This window comes from Oncorhynchus tshawytscha, linkage group LG10 (assembly GCF_018296145.1).
Source record: "Oncorhynchus tshawytscha isolate Ot180627B linkage group LG10, Otsh_v2.0, whole genome shotgun sequence".
Taxonomy (NCBI): domain Eukaryota; kingdom Metazoa; phylum Chordata; class Actinopteri; order Salmoniformes; family Salmonidae; genus Oncorhynchus; species Oncorhynchus tshawytscha.
Window position 1 is genome coordinate 80,613,755 of NC_056438.1, and position 26,482 is coordinate 80,640,236.

Here is a 26,482-nt window from a genome sequence, read left to right on the forward strand (position 1 = left end):
ATTATCTGTGTTTTAGTCTGGTTGATCATGAGTCTCCATCTTTAACACCAAATCATTATCTGTGTTTTAGTCTGGTTGATCATGAGTCTCTTTTACACCAAGTCATTATCTGTGTTTTAGTCTGGTTGATCATGAGTCTCCATCTTTAACACCAAATCATTATCTGTGTTTTAGTCTGGTTGATCATGAGTCTCCATCTTTAACACCAAGTCATTATCTGTGTTTTAGTCTGGTTGATCATGAGTCTCCATCTTTAACACCAAATCATTATCTGTGTTTTAGTCTGGTTGATCATGAGTCTCCATCTTTAACACCAAATCATTATCTGTGTTTTAGTCTGGTTGATCATGAGTCTCTTTTACACCAAGTCATTATCTGTGTTTTAGTCTGGTTGATCATGAGTCTCCATCTTTAACACCAAGCCATTATCTGTGTTTTAGTCTGGTTGATCATGAGTCTCCATCTTTAACACCAAATCATTATCTGTGTTTTAGTCTGGTTGATCATGAGTCTCTTTTACACCAAATCATTATCTGTGTTTTAGTCTGGTTGATCATGAGTCTCCATCTTTAACACCAAGTCATTATCTGTGTTTTAGTCTGGTTGAACATGAGTCTCTTTAACACCAAATCATTATCTGTGTTTTAGTCTGGTTGATCATGAGTCTCTTTAACACCAAGTCATTATCTGTGTTTTAGTCTGGTTGATCATGAGTCTCTTTAACACCAAATCATTATCTGTGTTTTAGTCTGGTTGATCATGAGTCTCTTTAACACCAAGTCATTATCTGTGTTTTAGTCTGGTTGATCATGAGTCTACATCTTTAACACCAAATCATTATCTGTGTTTTAGTCTGGTTGATCATGAGTCTCTTTAACACCAAGTCATTATCTGTGTTTTAGTCTGGTTGATCATGAGTCTCTTTAACACCAAGTCATTATCTGTGTTTTAGTCTGGTTGATCATGAGTCTCCATCTTTAACACCAAATCATTATCTGTGTTTTAGTCTGGTTGATCATGAGTCTCTTTTACACCAAATCATTATCTGTGTTTTAGTCTGGTTGATCATGAGTCTCTTTTACACCAAGTCATTATCTGTGTTTTAGTCTGGCTGATCATGAGTCTCCATCTTTAACACCAAATCATTATCTGTGTTTTAGTCTGGTTGAACATGAGTCTCTTTAACACCAAATCATTATCTGTGTTTTAGTCTGGTTGATCAGGAGTCTCCATCTTTAACACCAAATCATTATCTGTGTTTTAGTCTGGTTGATCATGAGTCTCTTTAACACCAAGTCATTATCTGTGTTTTAGTCTGGTTGATCATGAGTCTCTTTTAACACCAAATCATTATCTGTGTTTTAGTCTGGTTGATCATGAGTCTCTTTAACACCAAGTCATTATCTGTGTTTTAGTCTGGTTGATCATGAGTCTCTTTAACACCAAATCATTATCTGTGTTTTAGTCTGGTTGATCATGAGTCTCTTTAACACCAAGTCATTATCTTTGTTTTAGTCTGGTTGATCATGAGTCTCCATCTTTAACACCAAGTCATTATCTGTGTTTTAGTCTGGTTGATCATGAGTCTCCATCTTTAACACCAAATCATTATCTGTGTTTTAGTCTGGTTGATCATGAGTCTCTTTTACACCAAATCATTATCTGTGTTTTAGTCTGGTTGAACATGAGTCTCCATCTTTAACACCAAATCATTATCTGTGTTTTAGTCTGGTTGAACATGAGTCTCCATCTTTAACACCAAATCATTATCTGTGTTTTAGTCTGGTTGATCATGATTCTCTTTTACACCAAGTCATTATCTGTGTTTTAGTCTGGTTGATCATGAGTCTCTTTTACACCAAGTCATTATCTGTGTTTTAGTCTGGTTGATCATGAGTCTCCATCTTTAACACCAAATCATTATCTGTGTTTTAGTCTGGTTGATCATGAGTCTCCATCTTTAACACCAAATCATTATCTGTGTTTTAGTCTGGTTGATCATGAGTCTCCATCTTTAACACCAAATCATTATCTGTGTTTTAGTCTGGTTGATCATGAGTCTCCATCTTTAACACCAAATCATTATCTGTGTTTTAGTCTGGTTGATCATGAGTCTCCATGTTTTACACCAAATCATTATCTGTGTTTTAGTCTGGTTGATCATGAGTCTCCATCTTTAACACCAAATCATTATCTGTGTTTTAGTCTGGTTGATCACGAGTCTCCATGTTTAACACCAAATCATTATCTGTGTTTTAGTCTGGTTGATCATGAGTCTCCATCTTTAACACCAAATCATTATCTGTGTTTTAGTCTGGTTGATCACGAGTCTCCATGTTTAACACCAAATCATTATCTGTGTTTTAGTCTGGTTGATCATGAGTCTCCATCTTTAACACCAAATCATTATCTGTGTTTTAGTCTGGTTGATCACGAGTCTCCATGTTTAACACCAAATCATTATCTGTGTTTTAGTCTGGTTGATCATGAGTCTCCATCTTTAACACCAAATCATTATCTGTGTTTTAGTCTGGTTGATCATGAGTCTCTTTTACACCAAGTCATTATCTGTGTTTTAGTCTGGTTGATCATGAGTCTACATCTTTAACACCAAGTCATTATCTGTGTTTTAGTCTGGTTGATCATGAGTCTCTTTTACACCAAGTCATTATCTGTGTTTTAGTCTGGTTGATCATGAGTCTCCATCTTTAACACCAAGTCATTATCTGTGTTTTAGTCTGGTTGATCATGAGTCTCTTTAACACCAAGTCATTATCTGTGTTTTAGTCTGGTTGATCATGAGTCTCTTTAACACCAAGTCATTATCTGTGTTTTAGTCTGGTTGATCATGAGTCTCCATCTTTAACACCAAGTCATTATCTGTGTTTTAGTCTGGTTGATCATGAGTCTCCATCTTTAACACCAAATCATTATCTGTGTTTTAGTCTGGTTGATCATGAGTCTCCATCTTTAACACCAAATCATTATCTGTGTTTTAGTCTGGTTGATCATGAGTCTCCATCTTTAACACCAAATCATTATCTGTGTTTTAGTCTGGTTGAACATGAGTCTCCATGTTTTACACCAAGTCATTATCTGTGTTTTAGTCTGGTTGAACATGAGTCTCCATGTTTTACACCAAATCACTATCTGTGTTTTAGTCTGGTTGATCATGAGTCTCCATCTTTAACACCAAGTCATTATCTGTGTTTTAGTCTGGTTGATCATGAGTCTCCATCTTTAACACCAAGTCATTATCTGTGTTTTAGTCTGGTTGATCATGAGTCTACATCTTTAACACCAATTCATTATCTGTGTTTTAGTCTGGTTGATCATGAGTCTCTTTTACACCAAGTCATTATCTGTGTTTTAGTCTGGTTGATCATGAGTCTCCATCTTTAACACCAAGTCATTATCTGTGTTTTAGTCTGGTTGATCATGAGTCTCTTTAACACCAAGTCATTATCTGTGTTTTAGTCTGGTTGATCATGAGTCTCTTTAACACCAAGTCATTATCTGTGTTTTAGTCTGGTTGATCATGAGTCTCTTTAACACCAAGTCATTATCTGTGTTTTAGTCTGGTTGATCATGAGTCTCCAACTTTAACACCAAATCATTATCTGTGTTTTAGTCTGGTTGATCAGGAGTCTCCATGTTTAACACCAAGTCATTATCTGTGTTTTAGTCTGGTTGATCATGAGTCTCCATCTTTAACACCAAGTCATTGTCTGTGTTTTAGTCTGGTTGATCATGAGTCTCCATCTTTAACACCAAATCATTATCTGTGTTTTAGTCTGGTTGATCATGAGTCTCCATCTTTAACACCAAGTCATTATCTGTGTTTTAGTCTGGTTGATCATGAGTCTCTTTTACACCAAGTCATTATCTGTGTTTTAGTCTGGTTGATCATGAGTCTCCATCTTTAACACCAAGTCATTATCTGTGTTTTAGTCTGGTTGATCATGAGTCTCTTTAACACCAAGTCATTATCTGTGTTTTAGTCTGGTTGATCATGAGTCTCTTTAACACCAAGTCATTATCTGTGTTTTAGTCTGGTTGATCATGAGTCTCCAACTTTAACACCAAATCATTATCTGTGTTTTAGTCTGGTTGATCATGAGTCTCCATCTTTAACACCAAATCATTATCTGTGTTTTAGTCTGGTTGATCATGAGTCTCCATCTTTAACACCAAGTCATTATCTGTGTTTTAGTCTGGTTGATCATGAGTCTCTTTAACACCAAGTCATTATCTGTGTTTTAGTCTGGTTGATCATGAGTCTCTTTAACACCAAGTCATTATCTGTGTTTTAGTCTGGTTGATCATGAGTCTCCATCTTTAACACCAAGTCATTATCTGTGTTTTAGTCTGGTTGATCATGAGTCTCCATCTTTAACACCAAATCATTATCTGTGTTTTAGTCTGGTTGATCATGAGTCTCTTTTACACCAAATCATTATCTGTGTTTTAGTCTGGCTGATCATGAGTCTCCATCTTTAACACCAAGTCATTATCTGTGTTTTAGTCTGGTTGAACATGAGTCTCTTTAACACCAAATCATTATCTGTGTTTTAGTCTGGTTGATCATGATTCTCTTTACACCAAGTCATTATCTGTGTTTTAGTCTGGTTGATCATGAGTCTCTTTTACACCAAGTCATTATCTGTGTTTTAGTCTGGTTGATCATGAGTCTCCATCTTTAACACCAAATCATTATCTGTGTTTTAGTCTGGTTGATCATGAGTCTCCATCTTTAACACCAAATCATTATCTGTGTTTTAGTCTGGTTGATCATGAGTCTCCATCTTTAACACCAAATCATTATCTGTGTTTTAGTCTGGTTGATCATGAGTCTCCATCTTTAACACCAAATCATTATCTGTGTTTTAGTCTGGTTGATCATGAGTCTCCATGTTTTACACCAAATCATTATCTGTGTTTTAGTCTGGTTGATCATGAGTCTCCATCTTTAACACCAAATCATTATCTGTGTTTTAGTCTGGTTGATCACGAGTCTCCATGTTTAACACCAAATCATTATCTGTGTTTTAGTCTGGTTGATCATGAGTCTCCATCTTTAACACCAAATCATTATCTGTGTTTTAGTCTGGTTGATCACGAGTCTCCATGTTTAACACCAAATCATTATCTGTGTTTTAGTCTGGTTGATCATGAGTCTGTTTCCATCTTTAACACCAAGTCATCTTTAACACCAAATCATTATCTGTGTTTTAGTCTGGTTGATCACGAGTCTCCATGTTTAACACCAAATCATTATCTGTGTTTTAGTCTGGTTGATCATGAGTCTCCATCTTTAACACCAAATCATTATCTGTGTTTTAGTCTGGTTGATCATGAGTCTCTTTTACACCAAGTCATTATCTGTGTTTTAGTCTGGTTGATCATGAGTCTACATCTTTAACACCAAGTCATTATCTGTGTTTTAGTCTGGTTGATCATGAGTCTCTTTTACACCAAGTCATTATCTGTGTTTTAGTCTGGTTGATCATGAGTCTCCATCTTTAACACCAAGTCATTATCTGTGTTTTAGTCTGGTTGATCATGAGTCTCTTTAACACCAAGTCATTATCTGTGTTTTAGTCTGGTTGATCATGAGTCTCTTTAACACCAAGTCATTATCTGTGTTTTAGTCTGGTTGATCATGAGTCTCCATCTTTAACACCAAGTCATTATCTGTGTTTTAGTCTGGTTGATCATGAGTCTCCATCTTTAACACCAAGTCATTATCTGTGTTTTAGTCTGGTTGATCATGAGTCTCCATCTTTAACACCAAATCATTATCTGTGTTTTAGTCTGGTTGATCATGAGTCTCCATCTTTAACACCAAATCATTATCTGTGTTTTAGTCTGGTTGAACATGAGTCTCCATGTTTTACACCAAGTCATTATCTGTGTTTTAGTCTGGTTGAACATGAGTCTCCATGTTTTACACCAAATCATTATCTGTGTTTTAGTCTGGTTGATCATGAGTCTCCATCTTTAACACCAAGTCATTATCTGTGTTTTAGTCTGGTTGATCATGAGTCTCCATCTTTAACACCAAGTCATTATCTGTGTTTTAGTCTGGTTGATCATGAGTCTCTTTAACACCAAGTCATTATCTGTGTTTTAGTCTGGTTGATCATGAGTCTCCAACTTTAACACCAAGTCATTATCTGTGTTTTAGTCTGGTTGATCATGAGTCTCCATCTTTAACACCAAGTCATTATCTGTGTTTTAGTCTGGTTGAACATGAGTCTCCATGTTTTACACCAAGTCATTATCTGTGTTTTAGTCTGGTTGATCATGAGTCTCCATCTTTAACACCAAGTCATTATCTGTGTTTTAGTCTGGTTGATCATGAGTCTCCATCTTTAACACCAAATCATTATCTGTGTTTTAGTCTGGTTGATCATGAGTCTCCATCTTTAACACCAAGTCATTATCTGTGTTTTAGTCTGGTTGATCATGAGTCTCTTTTACACCAAGTCATTATCTGTGTTTTAGTCTGGTTGATCATGAGTCTCCATCTTTAACACCAAGTCATTATCTGTGTTTTAGTCTGGTTGATCATGAGTCTCTTTAACACCAAGTCATTATCTGTGTTTTAGTCTGGTTGATCATGAGTCTCTTTAACACCAAGTCATTATCTGTGTTTTAGTCTGGTTGATCATGAGTCTCCATCTTTAACACCAAGTCATTATCTGTGTTTTAGTCTGGTTGATCATGAGTCTCCATCTTTAACACCAAATCATTATCTGTGTTTTAGTCTGGTTGATCATGAGTCTCCATCTTTAACACCAAATCATTATCTGTGTTTTAGTCTGGTTGAACATGAGTCTGTTTTACACCAAGTCATTATCTGTGTTTTAGTCTGGTTGAACATGAGTCTCCATGTTTTACACCAAGTCATTATCTGTGTTTTAGTCTGGTTGATCATGAGTCTCCATCTTTAACACCAAGTCATTATCTGTGTTTTAGTCTGGTTGATCATGAGTCTCCATCTTTAACACCAAATCATTATCTGTGTTTTAGTCTGGTTGAACATGAGTCTCCATGTTTTACACCAAGTCATTATCTGTGTTTTAGTCTGGTTGAACATGAGTCTCTTTAACACCAAGTCATTATCTGTGTTTTAGTCTGGTTGATCACGAGTCTCCATGTTTTACACCAAGTCATTATCTGTGTTTTAGTCTGGTTGATCATGAGTCTCCATGTTTTACACCAAATCATTATCTGTGTTTTAGTCTGGTTGAACATGAGTCTCCATCTTTTACACCAAATCATTATCTGTGTTTTAGTCTGGTTGATCATGAGTCTCCATCTTTAACACCAAATCATTATCTGTGTTTTAGTCTGGTTGATCATGAGTCTCATTTACACCAAGTCATTATCTGTGTTTTAGTCTGGTTGATCATGAGTCTCCATCTTTAACACCAAATCATTATCTGTGTTTTAGTCTGGTTGATCATGATTCTCTTTTACACCAAGTCATTATCTGTGTTTTAGTCTGGTTGATCATGAGTCTCTTTTACACCAAGTCATTATCTGTGTTTTAGTCTGGTTGATCATGAGTCTCCATCTTTAACACCAAATCATTATCTGTGTTTTAGTCTGGTTGATCATGAGTCTCTTTTACACCAAGTCATTATCTGTGTTTTAGTCTGGTTGATCATGAGTCTCCATCTTTAACACCAAATCACTATCTGTGTTTTAGTCTGGTTGATCATGAGTCTCCATCTTTAACACCAAGTCATTATCTGTGTTTTAGTCTGGTTGATCATGAGTCTCCATCTTTAACACCAAGTCATTATCTGTGTTTTAGTCTGGTTGATCATGAGTCTCCATCTTTAACACCAAGTCATTATCTGTGTTTTAGTCTGGTTGAACATGAGTCTCCATCTTTAACACCAAATCATTATCTGTGTTTTAGTCTGGTTGATCATGAGTCTCCATCTTTAACACCAAATCATTATCTGTGTTTTAGTCTGGTTGAACATGAGTCTCCATCTTTAACACCAAATCATTATCTGTGTTTTAGTCTGGTTGATCATGATTCTCTTTTACACCAAGTCATTATCTGTGTTTTAGTCTGGTTGATCATGAGTCTCTTTTACACCAAGTCATTATCTGTGTTTTAGTCTGGTTGATCATGAGTCTCCATCTTTAACACCAAATCATTATCTGTGTTTTAGTCTGGTTGATCATGAGTCTCCATCTTTAACACCAAATCATTATCTGTGTTTTAGTCTGGTTGATCATGAGTCTCCATCTTTAACACCAAATCATTATCTGTGTTTTAGTCTGGTTGATCATGAGTCTCCATCTTTAACACCAAATCATTATCTGTGTTTTAGTCTGGTTGATCATGAGTCTCCATCTTTAACACCAAATCATTATCTGTGTTTTAGTCTGGTTGATCATGAGTCTCCATTTACACCAAGTCATTATCTGTGTTTTAGTCTGGTTGATCATGAGTCTCCATCTTTAACACCAAATCATTATCTGTGTTTTAGTCTGGTTGATCATGAGTCTCTTTTACACCAAGTCATTATCTGTGTTTTAGTCTGGTTGATCATGAGTCTCCATCTTTACACCAAGTCATTATCTGTGTTTTAGTCTGGTTGATCATGAGTCTCCATCTTTAACACCAAATCATTATCTGTGTTTTAGTCTGGTTGATCATGAGTCTCTTTTACACCAAGTCATTATCTGTGTTTTAGTCTGGTTGATCATGAGTCTCCATCTTTAACACCAAATCATTATCTGTGTTTTAGTCTGGTTGATCATGAGTCTCCATCTTTAACACCAAGTCATTATCTGTGTTTTAGTCTGCTTGATCATGAGTCTCCATCTTTAACACCAAATCATTATCTGTGTTTTAGTCTGGTTGATCATGAGTCTCCATCTTTAACACCAAGTCATTATCTGTGTTTTAGTCTGGTTGAACATGAGTCTCCATCTTTAACACCAAATCATTATCTGTGTTTTAGTCTGGTTAATCATGAGTCTCCATCTTTAACACCAAATCATTATCTGTGTTTTAGTCTGGTTGAACATGAGTCTCCATCTTTAACACCAAATCATTATCTGTGTTTTAGTCTGGTTGATCATGATTCTCTTTTACACCAAGTCATTATCTGTGTTTTAGTCTGGTTGATCATGAGTCTCCATCTTTTACACCAAGTCATTATCTGTGTTTTAGTCTGGTTGAACATGAGTCTCCATGTTTTACACCAAGTCATTATCTGTGTTTTAGTCTGGTTGATCATGAGTCTCCATCTTTAACACCAAATCATTATATGTGTTTTAGTCTGGTTGATCATGAGTCTCCATCTTTAACACCAAATCATTATCTGTGTTTTAGTCTGGTTGATCACGAGTCTCCATGTTTAACACCAAATCATTATCTGTGTTTTAGTCTGGTTGATCATGAGTCTCCATCTTTAACACCAAGTCATTATCTGTGTTTTAGTCTGGTTGATCATGAGTCTCCATCTTTAACACCAAATCATTATCTGTGTTTTAGTCTGGTTGATCATGAGTCTCTTTTACACCAAGTCATTATCTGTGTTTTAGTCTGGTTGATCATGAGTCTCCATCTTTAACACCAAATCATTATCTGTGTTTTAGTCTGGTTGATCATGAGTCTCCATCTTTAACACCAAGTCATTATCTGTGTTTTAGTCTGGTTGATCATGAGTCTCCATCTTTAACACCAAATCATTATCTATGTTTTAGTCTGGTTGATCATGAGTCTCCATCTTTAACACCAAGTCATTATCTGTGTTTTAGTCTGGTTGATCATGAGTCTCCATCTTTAACACCAAGTCATTATCTGTGTTTTAGTCTGGTTGATCATGAGTCTCCATCTTTAACACCAAGTCATTATCTGTGTTTTAGTCTGGTTGATCATGAGTCTCCATCTTTAACACCAAATCATTATCTGTGTTTTAGTCTGGTTGATCATGAGTCTCCATCTTTTACACCAAGTCATTATCTGTGTTTTAGTCTGGTTGATCATGAGTCTCCATCTTTAACACCAAGTCATTATCTGTGTTTTAGTCTGGTTGATCATGAGTCTCCATCTTTTACACCAACTGACATAATAACATGTTCTAAAGATCGTGTTCAGTTTCTGACATCAAAATAATATCATCGACATATAAAATGATACTTAGCATTTCATCATCATATCTTACTCGAAATATTTAACATTTTAATTTATTTTGCCAAATCATTTATAAACAAAGCAAACAAAGTCTGTGATGAGGCGTCTCTTTGTTTTACACCCGAGGGTGTGGGAAACCAATCTGCACGAAATTAATTATCACGCACACAAGCAATTGTTACTTTTGTAAAGAGACTGGAATGCGTGATGAAAATTTCCCATCAACCCCCTGTCTTTAACAAACTATAGGCTAAAATATCCCTATTTACAAAATCAAAAGCTTTCTGGAAATCAAAAGTAGGCTTCTCTTCGTGTAAATCTAGTTCAGATGATTTCAGACCGAGAAGAAATGATCTGTACAGGCTCTGAATTTACCGAAACCATTTTGTTCTTCCTCCACAATATATTGTTGAGGATGGACGAACATCATTTATAAACCATACATACACGTACGCATATATATTTCAGTGGCACTCTCAAGTCATTAAAAGATTTGGGAATAGGATTCATTATAGATTTACACCAAGTGGAGGGCAGTATACTGTACTCAATCACTATAGACTTACACCAAGTGGAGGGCAGTATACTGTACTCAATCACTATAGACTTATACCAAGTGGAGGGCAGTATACTGTACTCAATCACTATAGACTTATACCAAGTGGAGGGCAGTATACTGTACTCAATCACTATAGACTTATACCAAGTGGAGGGCAGTATACTGTACTCAATCACTATAGACTTATACCAAGTGGATGGCAGTATACTGTACTCAATCACTATAGACTTATACCAAGTGGAGGGCAGTATACTGTACTCAATCACTATAGACTTATACCAAGTGGAGGGCAGTATACTGTACTCAATCACTATAGACTTATACCAAGTGGATGCAATCACTATAGTATACTGTACTGTACAATCACTATAGACTTATACCAAGTGGAGGGCAGTATACTGTACTCAATCACTATAGACTTATACCAAGTGGAGGGCAGTATACTGTACTCAATCACTATAGACTTATACCAAGTGGATGGCAGTATACTGTACTCAATCACTATAGACTTATACCAAGTGGAGGGCAGTATACTGTACTCAATCACTATAGACTTATACCAAGTGGAGGGCAGTATACTGTACTCAATCACTATAGACTTATACCAAGTGGAGGGCAGTATACTGTACTCAATCACTATAGACTTATACCAAGTGGAGGGCAGTATACTGTACTCAATCACTATAGACTTATACCAAGTGGATGGCAGTATACTGTACTCAATCACTATAGACTTATACCAAGTGGAGGGCAGTATACTGTACTCAATCACTATAGACTTATACCAAGTGGAGGGCAGTATACTGTACTCAATCACTATAGACTTATACCAAGTGGAGGGCAGTATACTGTACTCAATCACTATAGACTTATACCAAGTGGAGGGCAGTATACTGTACTCAATCACTATAGACTTATACCAAGTGGATGGCAGTATACCAAGTGTACTCAATCACTATAGACTTATACCAAGTGGAGGGCAGTATACTGTACTCAATCACTATAGACTTATACCAAGTGGATGGCAGTATACTGTACTCAATCACTATAGACTTATACTGGATGCAGTATACTGTACTCAATCACTATAGACTTATACCAAGTGGAGGGCAGTATACTGTACTCAATCACTATAGACTTATACCAAGTGGAGGGCAGTATACTGTACTCAATCACTATAGACTTATACCAAGTGGAGGGCAGTATACTGTACTCAATCACTATAGACTTATACCAAGTGGAGGGCAGTATACTGTACTCAATCACTATAGACTTATACCAAGTGGATGGCAGTATACTGTACTCAATCACTATAGACTTATACCAAGTGGAGGGCAGTATACTGTACTCAATCACTATAGACTTATACCAAGTGGAGGGCAGTATACTGTACTCAATCACTATAGACTTATACCAAGTGGATGGCAGTATACTGTACTCAATCACTATAGACTTATACCAAGTGGAGGGCAGTATACTGTACTCAATCACTATAGACTTATACCAAGTGGAGGGCAGTATACTGTACTCAATCACTAAAGACTTATACCAAGTGGAGGGCAGTATACTGTACTCAATCACTATAGACTTATACCAAGTGGAGGGCAGTATACTGTACTCAATCACTAAAGACTTATACCAAGTGTATGGCAGTATACTGTACTCAATCACTATAGACTTATACCAAGTGTATAGCAGTATACTATACTACATCACTATAGACTTATACCAAGTGGACAGCAGTACACTATACTACTTTACTATAGACTTATACTAAGTGTATGGCAGTATACTGTACTCAAAAACACTTGAGGAGCAAATCATATAGGACGTCAAGTAATTTAGTGAATTTTAAATCCTCATTAGGCAGTTAATCAAGACCAAACGCTTTCCCATTTTGTGCAGCTTCAATCACCTTCATAACTTCTGCCACATTTAACTCCTCCTTAACTTAACTTCTTACCTTCTCCTCATTTAAATACGGGTTAACATATTTAAGAGGGTTCTAACGTAGTGTTTTCCAGTTTAGTTCTCAGGGAACATATGTCTTTATAAAATTCTTCCTCAAAATATGCCACATTTTCGTGACATAAAGTGTGTGTATAATTTGGGTATATTGTGTGTATAATGTGTGTGTATAATGTGTGTATATTGTGTGTATATTGTGTGTATAATGTGAATATAATGTGTGTATAATGAGTGTATATTGTGTGTACAATGTGTGTATATGTGTGTATATTGAGTTAAAGTATGTTCATTGAGACACTGAGGAGGTGGAGGGTTCTACCATGTTAATTGAGGAGGTGGAGGGTTCTAAATAAAATCAAATCAAATCAAATTTTATTTGTCACATACACATGGTTAGCAGATGTTAATGCGAGTGTAGCGAAATGCTTGTGCTACCATGTTAATTGAGGAGGTGGAGGGTTCTACCATGTTAATTGAGGAGGTGGAGGGTTCTACCATGTTAATTGAGGAGGTGGAGGGTTCTACCATGTTAATTGAGGAGGTGGTGGGTTCTACCATGTTAATTGAGGAGGTGGAGGGTTCTACCATGTTAATTGAGGAGGTGGAGGGTTCTACCATGTTAATTGAGGGGTGAAGGGTTCTACTATGTTAATTGAGGGGGTGGAGGGTTCTACCATGTTAATTGAGGAGGTGGAGGGTTCTACCATGTTAATTGAGGGTGGAGGGTTCTACCATGTTAATTGAGGAGGTGGAGGGTTCTACCATGTTAATTGAGGAGGTGGAGGGTTCTACCATGTTAATTGAGGAGGTGGAGGGTTCTACCATGTTAATTGAGGAGGTGGAGGGTTCTACCATGTTAATTGAGGAGGTGGAGGGTTCTACCATGTTAATGAGGAGGTGGAGGGTTCTACCATGTTAATTGAGGAGGTGGAGGGTTCTACCATGTTAATTGAGGGGGTGGAGGGTTCTACCATGTTAATTGAGGAGGTGGAGGGTTCTACCATGTTAATTGAGGAGGTGGAGTGTTCTACCATGTTAATTGAGGAGGTGGAGGGTTCTACCATGTTAATTGAGGAGGTGGAGGGTTCTACCATGTTAATTGAGGAGGTGTAGGGTTCTACCATGTTAATTGAGGAGGTGGAGGGTTCTACCATGTTAATTGAGGAGGTGGAGGGTTCTACCATGTTAATTGAGGAGGTGGAGGGTTCTACCATGTTAATTGAGGAGGTGGAGGGTTCTACCATGTTAATTGAGGAGGTGGAGGGTTCTACCATGTTAATTGAGGAGGTGGAGGGTTCTACCATGTTAATGTGAGGAGGTGGAGGTTCTACTGTGTTAATGTTATGTTATAGAAGAGAGGACCAGAACAGTAGTCTAATGTTATAGAAGAGAGGACCAGAACAGTAGTCTAATGTTATAGAAGAGAGGACCAGAACAGTAGTCTGATGTTATAGAAGAGAGGACCAGAACAGTAGTCTAATGTTATAGAAGAGGGACCAGAACAGTAGTCTGATGTTATAGAAGAGAGGACCAGAACAGTAGTCTAATGTTAATGAAGAGAGGACCAGAACAGTAGTCTGTTATAGAAGAGAGGACCAGAACAGTCGTCTAATGTTCTAGAAGAGAGGACCAGAACAGTAGTCTGTTATAGAAGAGAGGACCAGAACAGTAGTCTAATGTTATAGAAGAGGACCAGAACAGTAGTCTAATGTTATAGAAGAGAGGACCAGAACAGTAGTCTAATGTTCTAGAAGAGAGGACCAGAACAGTAGTCTAATGTTATAGAAGAGAGGACCAGAACAGTAGTCTAATGTTATAGAAGAGAGGACCAGAACAGTAGTCTGTTATAGAAGAGAGGACCAGAACAGTAGTCTAATGTTATATAAGAGAGGACCAGAACAGTAGTCTAATGTTATATAAGAGAGGACCAGAACAGTAGTCTAATGTTGTAGAAGAGAGGACCAGAACAGTAGTCTAATGTTATAGAAGAGAGGACCAGAACAGTAGTCTGTTATAGAAGAGAGGACCAGAACAGTAGTCTGTTATAGAAGAGAGGACCAGAACAGTAGTCTGTTATAGAAGAGAGGACCAGAACAGTAGTTTAATGTTATAGAAGAGAGGACCAGAACAGTAGTCTGTTATAGAAGAGAGGACCAGAACAGTAGTCTAATGTTATAGAAGAGAGGACCAGAACAGTAGTCTGTTATAGAAGAGAGGACCAGAACAGTAGTCTAATGTTATAGAAGAGAGGACCAGAACAGTAGTCTGTTATAGAAGAGAGGACCAGAACAGTAGTCTGTTCTAGAAGAGAGGACCAGAACAGTAGTCTAATGTTATAGAAGAGAGGACCAGAACAGTAGTCTGTTATAGAAGAGGCAGAACAGTAGTCTAATGTTATAGAAGAGAGGACCAGAACAGTAGTCTGTTATAGAAGAGAGGACCAGAACAGTAGTCTAATGTTATAGAAGAGAGGACCAGAACAGTAGTCTGTTATAGAAGAGGACCAGAACAGTAGTCTGTTCTAGAAGAGGAGGTAGTCCAGAACAGTAGTCTGTTATAGAAGAGAGGACCAGAACAGTAGTCTGTTATAGAAGAGAGGACCAGAACAGTAGTCTAATGTTATAGAAGAGAGGACCAGAACAGTAGTCTGTTATAGAAGAGAGGACCAGAACAGTAGTCTAATGTTATAGAAGAGAGGACCAGAACAGTAGTCTAATGTTATAGAAGAGAGGACCAGAACAGTAGTCTAATGTTATAGAAGAGAGGACCAGAACAGTAGTCTGTTATAGAAGAGAGGACCAGAACAGTAGTCTAATGTTATATAAGAGAGGACCAGAACAGTAGTCTAATGTTATATAAGAGAGGACCAGAACAGTAGTCTAATGTTGTAGAAGAGAGGACCAGAACAGTAGTCTGTTATAGAAGAGAGGACCAGAACAGTAGTCTGTTATAGAAGAGAGGACCAGAACAGTAGTCTGTTATAGAAGAGAGGACCAGAACAGTAGTCTAATGTTATAGAAGAGAGGACCAGAACAGTAGTCTGTTATAGAAGAGAGGACCAGAACAGTAGTCTAATGTTATAGAAGAGAGGACCAGAACAGTAGTCTGTTATAGAAGAGAGGACCAGAACAGTAGTCTAATGTTATAGAAGAGAGGACCAGAACAGTAGTCTAATGTTATAGAAGAGAGGACTAGAACAGTAGTCTAATGTTAATGAAGAGAGGACCAGAACAGTAGTCTGTTATAGAAGAGAGGACCAGAACAGTAGTCTAATGTTGCAGAAGAGAGGACCAGAACAGTAGTCTAATGTTATAGAAGAGAGGACCAGAACAGTAGTCTGATGTTATAGAAGAGAGGACCAGAACAGTAGTCTAATGTTATAGAAGAGAGGACCAGAACAGTAGTCTGATGTTATAGAAGAGAGGACCAGAACAGTAGTCTAATGTTAATGAAGAGAGGACCAGAACAGTAGTCTGTTATAGAAGAGAGGACCAGAACAGTCGTCTAATGTTCTAGAAGAGACCAGAACAGTAGTCAGAACAGTAGTCTGTTATAGAAGAGAGGACCAGAACAGTAGTCTAATGTTATAGAAGAGGACCAGAACAGTAGTCTAATGTTATAGAAGAGAGGACCAGAACAGTAGTCTAATGTTATAGAAGAGAGGACCAGAACAGTAGTCTAATGTTATAGAAGAGAGGACCAGAACAGTAGTCTAATGTTATAGAAGAGAGGACCAGAACAGTAGTCTGTTATAGAAGAGAGGAACTGTTAATGTTATAGAGAGGACCAGAACAGTAGTCTAATGTTATAGAAGAGAGAACAGTACCAGAACAGTAGTCTAATGTTGTAGAAGAGAGGACCAGAACAGTAGTCTAATGTTATAGAAGAGAGGACCAGAACAGTAGTCTGTTATAGAAGAGAGGACCAGAACAGTAGTCTGTTATAGAAGAGAGGACCAGAACAGTAGTCTGTTATAGAAGAGAGGACCAGAACAGTAGTTTAATGTTATAGAAGAGAGGACCAGAACAGTAGTCTGTTATAGAAGAGAGGACCAGAACAGTAGTCTAATGTTATAGAAGAGAGGACCAGAACAGTAGTCTGTTATAGAAGAGAGGACCAGAACAGTAGTCTAATGTTATAGAAGAGAGGACCAGAACAGTAGTCTATAGAAGAGAGGACCAGAACAGTAGTCTGTTCTAGAAGAGAGGACCAGAACAGTAGTCTGTTATAGAAGAGAGGACCAGAACAGTAGTCTGTTATAGAAGAGAGGCCCAGAAAAGTAGTCTAATGTTATAGAAGAGAGGACCAGAACAGTAGTCTGTTATAGAAGAGAGGCCCAGAAAAGTAGTCTAATGTTATAGAAGAGAGGACCAGAACAGTAGTCTGTTATAGAAGAGAGGACCAGAACAGTAGTCTGTTCTAGAAGAGAGGACCAGAACAGTAGTCTAATGTTATAGAAGAGAGGACCAGAACAGTAGTCTGTTATATAAGAGAGGACCAGAACAGTAGTCTAATGTTATAGAAGAGAGGAACAGAACTGTAGTCTAATGTTATAGAAGAGAGGACCAGAACAGTAGTCTAATGTTATATAAGAGAGGACCAGAACAGTAGTCTGTTATAGAAGAGAGGACTAGAACAGTAGTCTAATGTTAATGAAGAGAGGACCAGAACAGTAGTCTGTTATAGAAGAGAGGACCAGAACAGTAGTCTAATGTTGTAGAAGAGAGGACCAGAACAGTAGTCTAATGTTATAGAAGAGAGGACCAGAACAGTAGTCTAATGTTATAGAAGAGAGGACCAGAACAGTAGTCTAATGTTATAGAAGAGAGGACCAGAACAGTAGTCTGTTATAGAAGAGAGGACCAGAACAGTAGTCTGTTATAGAAGAGAGGACCAGAACAGTAGTCTGTTATAGAAGAGAGGACCAGAACAGTAGTCTAATGTTATAGAAGAGAGGACCAGAACAGTAGTCTGTTATAGAAGAGAGGACCAGAACAGTAGTCTAATGTTATAGAAGAGAGGACCAGAACAGTAGTCTGTTATAGAAGAGAGGACCAGAACAGTAGTCTAATGTTATAGAAGAGAGGACCAGAACAGTAGTCTGTTATAGAAGAGAGGACCAGAACAGTAGTCTGTTATAGAAGAGAGGACCAGAACAGTAGTCTAATGTTATAGAAGAGAGGACCAGAACAGTAGTCTGTTATAGAAGAGAGGACCAGAACAGTAGTCTAATGTTATAGAAGAGAGGACCAGAACAGTAGTCTGTTATAGAAGTTAGAAGGACCAGAACAGTAGTCTAATGTTATAGAAGAGAGGACCAGAACAGTAGTCTAATGTTATAGAAGAGAGGACCAGAACAGTAGTCTAATGTTAATGAAGAGAGGACCAGAACAGTAGTCTGTTATAGAAGAGAGGACCAGAACAGTAGTCTAATGTTGTAGAAGAGAGGACCAGAACAGTAGTCTAATGTTATAGAAGAGAGGACCAGAACAGTAGTCTAATGTTATAGAAGAGAGGACCAGAACAGTAGTCTGTTATAGAGGAGAGGACCAGAACAGTAGTCTAATGTTATAGAAGAGAGGACCAGAACAGTAGTCTGTTATAGAAGAGAGGACCAGAACAGTAGTCTGTTATAGAAGAGAGGACCAGAACAGTAGTCTAATGTTATAGAAGAGAGGACCAGAACAGTAGTCTAATGTTATAGAAGAGAGGACTAGAACAGTAGTCTAATGTTAATGAAGAGAGGACCAGAACAGTAGTCTGTTATATAAGAGAGGACCAGAACAGTAGTCTAATGTTATAGAAGAGAGGACTAGAACAGTAGTCTAATGTTAATGAAGAGAGGACCAGAACAGTAGTCTGTTATAGAAGAGAGGACCAGAACAGTAGTCTAATGTTCTAGAAGAGAGGACCAGAACAGTAGTCTGTTATAGAAGAGAGGACCAGAACAGTAGTCTAATGTTATAGAAGAGAGGACCAGAACAGTAGTCTGTTATAGAAGAGAGGACCAGAACAGTAGTCTGTTATAGAAGAGAGGACCAGAACAGTAGTCTGTTATAGAAGAGAGGACCAGAACAGTAGTCTGTTATAGAAGAGAGGACCAGAACAGTAGTCTAATGTTATAGAAGAGAGGACCAGAACAGTAGTCTGTTATAGAAGAGAGGACCAGAACAGTAGTCTGTTATAGAAGAGAGGACCAGAACAGTAGTCTAATGTTATAGAAGAGAGGAACAGAACAGTAGTCTGTTATAGAAGAGAGGACCAGAACAGTAGTCTGTTATAGAAGAGAGGAACAGAACAGTAGTCTAATGGAATAGAAGAGAGGCCCAGAACAGTCATGTTTGGGAAAGATTAGGAGAAGTGTTAAAAGAGGCTGATAGCAGCGTGGTGTTGTGTGTGATGATTGTGAGGCGCTATACACATTTTGACTGAGGAACAGGAGTGGAGCAATAGGATTTATTTATTTCTTCATCTTGAGAGACTGTGAATGTGCAGTTAGGGACCGTATGAAAAGGTGCTGTCTTTATCAGCATCATAACAGCTGATAGTCTTTCAACCACAGTTAGGGACCGTATGTAAAGGTGCTGTCTTTATCAGCATCATAACAGCTGATAGTCTTTCAACCACAGTTAGGGACCGTATGTAAAGGTGCTGTCTTTATCAGCATCATAACAGCTGATAGTCTTTCAACCACAGTTAGGGACCGTATGTAAAGGTGCTGTCTTTATCAGCATCATAACAGCTGATAGTCTTTCAACCACAGTTAGGGACCGTATGTAAAGGTGTTGTCTTTATCAACATCATAACAGCTGGCAATATTTCAACCACAGTTAGGGACCGTATGTAAAGGTGTTGTCTTTATCAACATCATAACAGCTGGCAATATTTCAACCACAGTTAGGGACCGTATGTAAAGGTGTTGTCTTTATCAGCATCATAACAGCTGATAGTCTTTCAACCACAGTTAGGGACCGTATGTAAAGGTGTTGTCTTTATCAACATCATAACAGCTGGCAATATTTCAACCACATAAAATATACTTCCAAGCTGAACTGAAATCTTATCAGAAACATGTTGGGTCGTTTTCACAGCTTTCTATGTCCTTACAACCAGTCAAACTGATTTTTCTCCCCGGTCCCTAAACCTCTTTGCTCTGTGAAAGAAGCAGTGATGACAGAGAAAACGTTACAGATATCAACTAGATGGAAACATCCATTCTATCATTTATGACATTATTCTGGAGAGCAGGGGTTTCTTCAGTCTTCTGGGGCAACATATAATGACAGTAGAGAAGCTGTATGTATCTAGACAAGATGACTAACAAATAGTTAACCAAAAGGTTGCATATTATAAGCAGAAACAAAGCTGATCTGGATCAGACAGAAAATTCCTGCACTCCATGTCAACAAATCATTCAGCCTCCTCTGACTGATGTTTACAGCACATTTTCTATATTAGAGGTTCTGGACTCAGATTATTACAGGCAGGTGACTTGCAGATGGGTTATTAGCAAACAAACACCCGTTCACCATGAGCACACGACACTTACCTGACAGTGTGTGTGTGTGTGTGTGTGTGTCTGTGTGTGTGTGTGTGTCTGTGTGTGTGTGAGAGAATGTAAGCAAGGCTCTTCAAGGAACATGTATATATATATATACAAGATGTTGAAAAGTGAGAGAGATGTCTGAGCACACCTGAATACAGCCTCACTTTAAAAAACAACAACAAACAAACCAGACAGACGGCCTTAACAAATCCACACACACACAGTTCATAGTATCCCATCTTACCTTGGGTAGCGATGTAATGGTTCGGCCTGTGGTAGCCCTGAAAAACAAAGACGTCAGAGAGAATATTAAAATTTAGAATGCCAAGAGGTTCTCATCGTCATTCGTTCAGAAGTGGTGACACGTTTGTCAAGAGTCCTGTTGTAGTTCAGTCAATATAAAGAGATCAACCCTAAAATACAGAGGAGACTAATGCAACGAACACAAGACACACACACACACACACACACACACACACACACACACACACACACACACACACACACACACACACACACACACACTTAAGCACGAACACACAGACACCCCGCCAAACATCTATCTAGATAACAAGCTTCCAAAGTGTTGATGATCCCCAGATATAGCAAACTACACTGATCTCCACAATAGAGCTGCTAGTCTCAGGGATTACGTTAATCTAAAATAATCCCTGAAATGTTATTTGTCCCTCAGGAGAGACAACAGGAAACAAAACATTAAGACTTAAAGTCTTTCTCTCTCTCTCATCCCTTCGTTCCTCTCATCAACTGGACCTAGTCCTGATTGTCTTCTCCCTCTCCCCTCCCTCTTCTCCCTCTTCTCCCTCTCCCCTCTCTCTTCTCCCTCTCCCCTCTCTCTTCTCCCTCTCCCCTCCCTCTTCTCCCTCTCCCCTCTCTCTTCTCCCTCTCCCCTATCTCTTCTCCCTCTTCTACCTCTCTCCTCTCAACTCCCTCTTCCCTTCCTCTTCCCTTGCTCTTCCCTCTCTCCTCCCTCTTCCCTACCTCCTCCCTCTTCCCTCTTCCCTCACTCCCCCCTCTTCCCTCTCGCCTCCATCTTCCCTCTCTCCTCCCTCTTTCATCTTCCCTCTCTTCTCCCCCTTCCCTCTCTCTTACCTCTCTCCTCCCTCTCCCCTCTCTCCTCCCTCTCTATTCTCTCTCTCCTCCCTCTTTCCTCTCTCTTCTCCCTCTCTCTTCACCCTCTTCCCTCTCTCTTCTCCCTCTCTATTCTCTCTCTTCTCCCTCTTCCCTCTCTCTCTCCCTCTTCTCTCCTCTCTATTCTCTCTCTTCTCCCTCTTCTCTCTCTCTCTCTCTCCTCCTCCCTCTTCTCCCTCTCTCTTCTCCCTCTTCCCTCTCTCTTCTCCCTCTCTATTCTCTCTCTTCTCCTCTTCCCTCTCTCTTCTCCTCCTCCCTCTTCTCCCTCTCTATTCTCTCTCTTCCCTCTCTCTCCCCCTCTCCCCTCTCTTCTCCCTCTTCCCTCTCTCCCCTCTCTCTTCTCCCTCTTCCCTCTCTCTTCTCTCTCCTCCCTCTTCTCCCTCTCTCTCTCTCTCTCTTCTCCCTCTTCCCTCTCTCTTCTCTCTCCTCCCTCTTCTCCCTCTCTATTCTCTCTCTTCCCTCTCTCTCCTCCCTCTCCCCTCTCTCTCTTCAGCTCCTGATTGTCCCCCCACAACCCTTCATCTGGGCCGAGTGTGTTTTTCGAAATGTAATAATAAAACAAATGGATTAATGTGAATGTGAAAAGTTATAGGAATCATTTTTAAGACTGGAAGAACCAAAATCAGGTAATGTGTGTGTGTGTGTGTGAGTGTGTACGTGTGTGATTGCATGTCCACACGAGGGCTTTTATATCCACTCCTGCTTAGCCTCGTGATTTATTCATATCTTCCTGAATGCTAATCACTGGCATATTAACCCAAGTGGAGATGTTCAGAGGAGTTGATTAGGCAGGACAGGAGACGGAGGAGAAAGGCTTTCAGAGAGCCTAAACATTCATACATATTTTTCTGATAATGGCCCACTAGCTGATAGTGAGTCTCTACGCACACACACACACACACACACACACACACACACACACACACACACACACACACACACACACACACACACACACACACACACACACACACACACACACACACACACACACACACACACAGAGAGACTCTTCTCTGCAGAACTCTCCTGTCCTCGTAATGGACATGAACTGAATGCTGTTGGAGAGGTAAATCATTTAACACACTGCGTTTTCCGGTGGCCCGCCTTGCATTATCAATTTACGCTTGGAAGTGTCAGGGTGTTGTGTGAGAGTGAGCACCTAGCATTATGAATTTACGCCTGATCTCGTGAGGAGAAAACCACTTAAGGAGTCAGGTGGTTAGATCGGGCATTCAGCTTCAAGAAGCCAGTCACTAATACATCATATCTCACTTCTAACAATTACTACTGTCAGGGAACGGTTTCTCGACAGGAACCTCAACATAGCCTTTTCTCAGACAACTGTCTTGATAGTGGAAAACGGCTTTGCTTCAGTCAGTTCACTATGTCCTGTCATTACTCCCTATGATGTGTCATAGGTTCACTATGTCCTGTCATTACTCCCTATGATGTGTCATAGCGGTTCCACTATGTCCTGTCATTACTCCCTATGATGTGTCATAGCGGTTCACTATGTCCTGTCATTACTCCCTATGATGTGTCATAGCGGTTCACTATGTCCTGTCATTACTCCCTATGATGTGTCATAGCGGTTCACTGTGATCTATATTGATCTGCGCTCTCTGTTTTATGGAAAATTCCCATTCCTATCTACATAGCGGTTCACTATGTCCTGTCATTCCCATCTACATAGTGGTTCACTATGTCCTGTCATTCCTATCTACATAGCGGTTCACTATGTCCTGTCATTCCTATCTACATAGCGGTTCACTATGTCCTGTCATTCCTATCTACATAACGGTTCACTATGTCCTGTCATTCCTATCTACATAGCGGTTCACTATGTCATGTCATTCCTATCTACATAGCGGTTCACTATGTCCTGTCATTCCTATCTACATAGCGGTTCACTATGTCCTGTCATTCCTATCTACATAGCGGTTCACTATGTCCTGTCATTCCTATCTACATAGCGGTTCACTATGTCCTGTCATTCCTATCTACATAGCGGTTCACTATGTCCTGTCATTCCTATCTACATAGCGGTTCACTATGTCCTGTCATTACTATCTACATAGCGGTTCACTATGTCCTGTCATTCCTATCTACATAGCGGTTGACTACGTCCTGTCATTCCTATCTACATAGCGGTTCACTATGTCCTGTCATTACTATCTACATAGCGGTTCACTATGTCCTGTCATTCCTATCTACATAGCGGTTCACTATGTCCTGTCATTCCTATCTACATAGCGGTTCACTATGTCCTGTCATTCCTATCTACATAGCGGTTCACTATGTCCTGTCATTCCTATCTACATAGCGGTTCACTATGTCCTGTCATTCCTATCTGCATAGCGGTTCACTATGTCCTGTCATTCCTATCTACATAGCGGTTCACTATGTCCTGTCATTACTATCTACATAGCGGTTCACTATGTCCTGTCATTCCTATCTACATAGCGGTTCACTATGTCCTGTCATTCCTATCTACATAGCGGTTCACTATGTCCTGTCATTCCTATCTACATAGCGGTTCACTATGTCCTGTCATTCCTATCTGCATAGCGGTTCACTATGTCCTGTCATTCCTATCTACATAGCGGTTCACTATGTCCTGTCATTCCTATCTACATAGCGGTTGACTATGTCCTGTCATTACTATCTACATAGTGGTTCACTATGTCCTGTCATTACTATCTACATAGTGGTTCACTATGTCCTGTCATTCCTATCTACATAGCGGTTGACTACGTCCTGTCATTCCTATCTACATAGCGGTTCACTATGTCCTGTCATTACTATATACATAGCGGTTCACTATGTCCTGTCATTCCTATCTACATAGCGGTTCACTATGTCCTGTCATTCCTATCTACATAGCGGTTGACTACGTCCTGTCATTCCTATCTACATAGCGGTTCACTATGTCCTGTCATTCCTATCTACATAGCGGTTCACTATGTCCTGTCATTCCTATCTACATAGCGGTTGACTACGTCCTGTCATTCCTATCTACATAGCGGTTCACTATGTCCTGTCATTCCTATCTACATAGCGGTTCACTATGTCCTGTCATTACTATCTACTAGCTCGGAGTTTGCCGATCCCGACTTTGTTCGGGGGAAAATGTATTTGTTATGACTGCGATATGTGGTTGTCTCAGCTAGCTACCTTGAGATAAATACACTACTTTAAGAAGTCGCTCTGGATAAGAGCTGTTAAATGACTAACATGTTAAACTGTAATCAACCCCCATAAACTCAGTTTCCCATCAGCCTTCATTTGTACCAACCGGCTCCTGATTTTCATTCCCACAAACACGCCTGAAAGAAGAAGACGCCTTTACATAAAGGCAGTGTGTGTCCTAAAGGTTCACTATGACGCCCTGCCAGCTCCCCCCTCGCTCCCCTCTCGCTCCCCTCTCGTCCCCCTCGCTACCCTCTCGCTCCCCCTCGCCCCCTCTCTCTCCCCTCTCTCTCCGCTCTCGCTCCCCTCTCGCTACCCTCTCGCTCCCCTCTCGCTCCCCTCTCGTCCCCCTCTCGCCCCCTCTCTCTCCCCTCCCCTCTCGCCCCCTCTCTCTCCCCTCCTCTCTCACCCCCCTCTCTCCCCTCCCCTCTCGCCCCCTCTCGTCCCCCTCCATCTCCCCTCCCCTCTCGCTCCCCTCTCGCCCCCTCTCTCTCCCCTCTCGCTCCCCTCTCTCCCCTCTCGCTCCCGAGAGCATCGGAGCAACCGTTGCGTCCTCGTAACCGGCTAGTGTGTGTGTGTGTGTGTGTGTGTGTGTGTGTGTGTGTGTGTGTGTGTGTGTGTGTGTGTGTGTGTGTGTGTGTGTGTGTGTGCTGGCTGGTGTGTGTACTTACATCAACGTAATTTGCATTAATGTAATCAGAGTTCTGCTCTCCCTCCAGGGGCTGAAGTCTGACTCGGGAGTGATCATCTGGAAGACAGGAGGGAAGAGATGGAGGAGAGGGCAGGAGGGAAGAGATGGAGGAGAGGACAGGGGGAAGAGATGGAGGAGAGGGCAGGAGGGAAGAGATGGAGGAGAGGGCAGGAGGGAAGAGATGGAGGAGAGGACAGGGGAAGAGATGGAGGAGAGGGCAGGAGGGAAGAGATGGAGGAGAGGGCAGGAGGGAAGAGATGGAGGAGAGGACAGGGGGAAGAGATGGAGGAGAGGGCAGGAGGGAAGAGATGGAGGAGAGGGCAGGAGGGAAGAGATGGAGGAGAGGGCAGGAGGGAAGAGATGGAGGAGAGAACAAGAGGAGGAGAGGGCAGGAGGGAAGAGAGAAGGAGAGGAGAGGACAGGGGAAGAGGAGGAGAGAACAAGAGGAGGAGAGGACAGGAGTGAAGAGAGAAGGAGATGACAAGGGGGAAGAGAGGAGGAGAGGACAGGGGGTAGAGAGGAGGAGAGGACAAGGGGGAGAGAGAGAGAAGGAGAGGAGAGGACAGGGGGAAGAGAGGAGGAGAGGACAGGGGAAGAGAGAAGGAGAGGACAAGGGGAAGAGAGGAGGAGAGGACAGGGGGTAGAGAGGAGGAGAGGACAAGGGGAAAGAGAGAGAAGGAGAGGAGAGGACAGGGGGAAGAGAGGAGGAGAGGACAAGGGGGAAGAGAGGAGGAGAGGACAGGGGGTAGAGAGGAGGAATGGACAGGGGGTAGAGAGGAGGAGAGGACAGGGGGTAGAGAGGAGGAGAGGACAGGGGGAAGAGAGGAGGAGAGGACAGGGGGAAGAGAGGAGGAGAGGACAGGGGGAAGAGAGGAGGAGAGGACAAGGGGGACGAGAGGAGGAGAGGATAGGGAAGAGAGGAGGAGAGGACAAGGGGGAAGAGAGGAGGAGAGGACAGGGGAAGAGAGGAGGAGAGGACAGGGGGTAGAGAGGAGGAGAGGACAGGGGGTAGAGAGGAGGAGAGGACAGGGGGAGAGAGGAGGAGAGGACAGGGGGTAGAGAGGAGGAGAGGACAGGGGGAGAGAGGAAGCATCATTACAGCCCCACAGCGGGGATGAAGCGGTAACCAATGAAAGCTCAAATACATACAGGTCGATATTATGTTGACACTTTTTGACCCACATAGTGTATGTTTTATTGGCA

General features: G+C 40.4%; 1 protein-coding gene across 1 annotated transcript in view; it reads right to left on the minus strand.

Annotated features, from left to right (window-relative positions):
* LOC112222543 (receptor-type tyrosine-protein phosphatase mu-like) overlaps positions 1 to 26,482 on the minus strand; it is a 441,501-nt gene that overhangs the window by 81,888 nt on the left and 333,131 nt on the right. The window contains exons 20-21 of the mRNA XM_042329181.1: positions 25,260 to 25,336; positions 20,489 to 20,525 (exon numbers count right to left, since the gene is read on the minus strand). Of these exons, the coding sequence (XP_042185115.1) occupies positions 20,489 to 20,525; positions 25,260 to 25,336 (114 nt within the window). The remainder of the gene's footprint in view (positions 1 to 20,488; positions 20,526 to 25,259; positions 25,337 to 26,482) is intronic.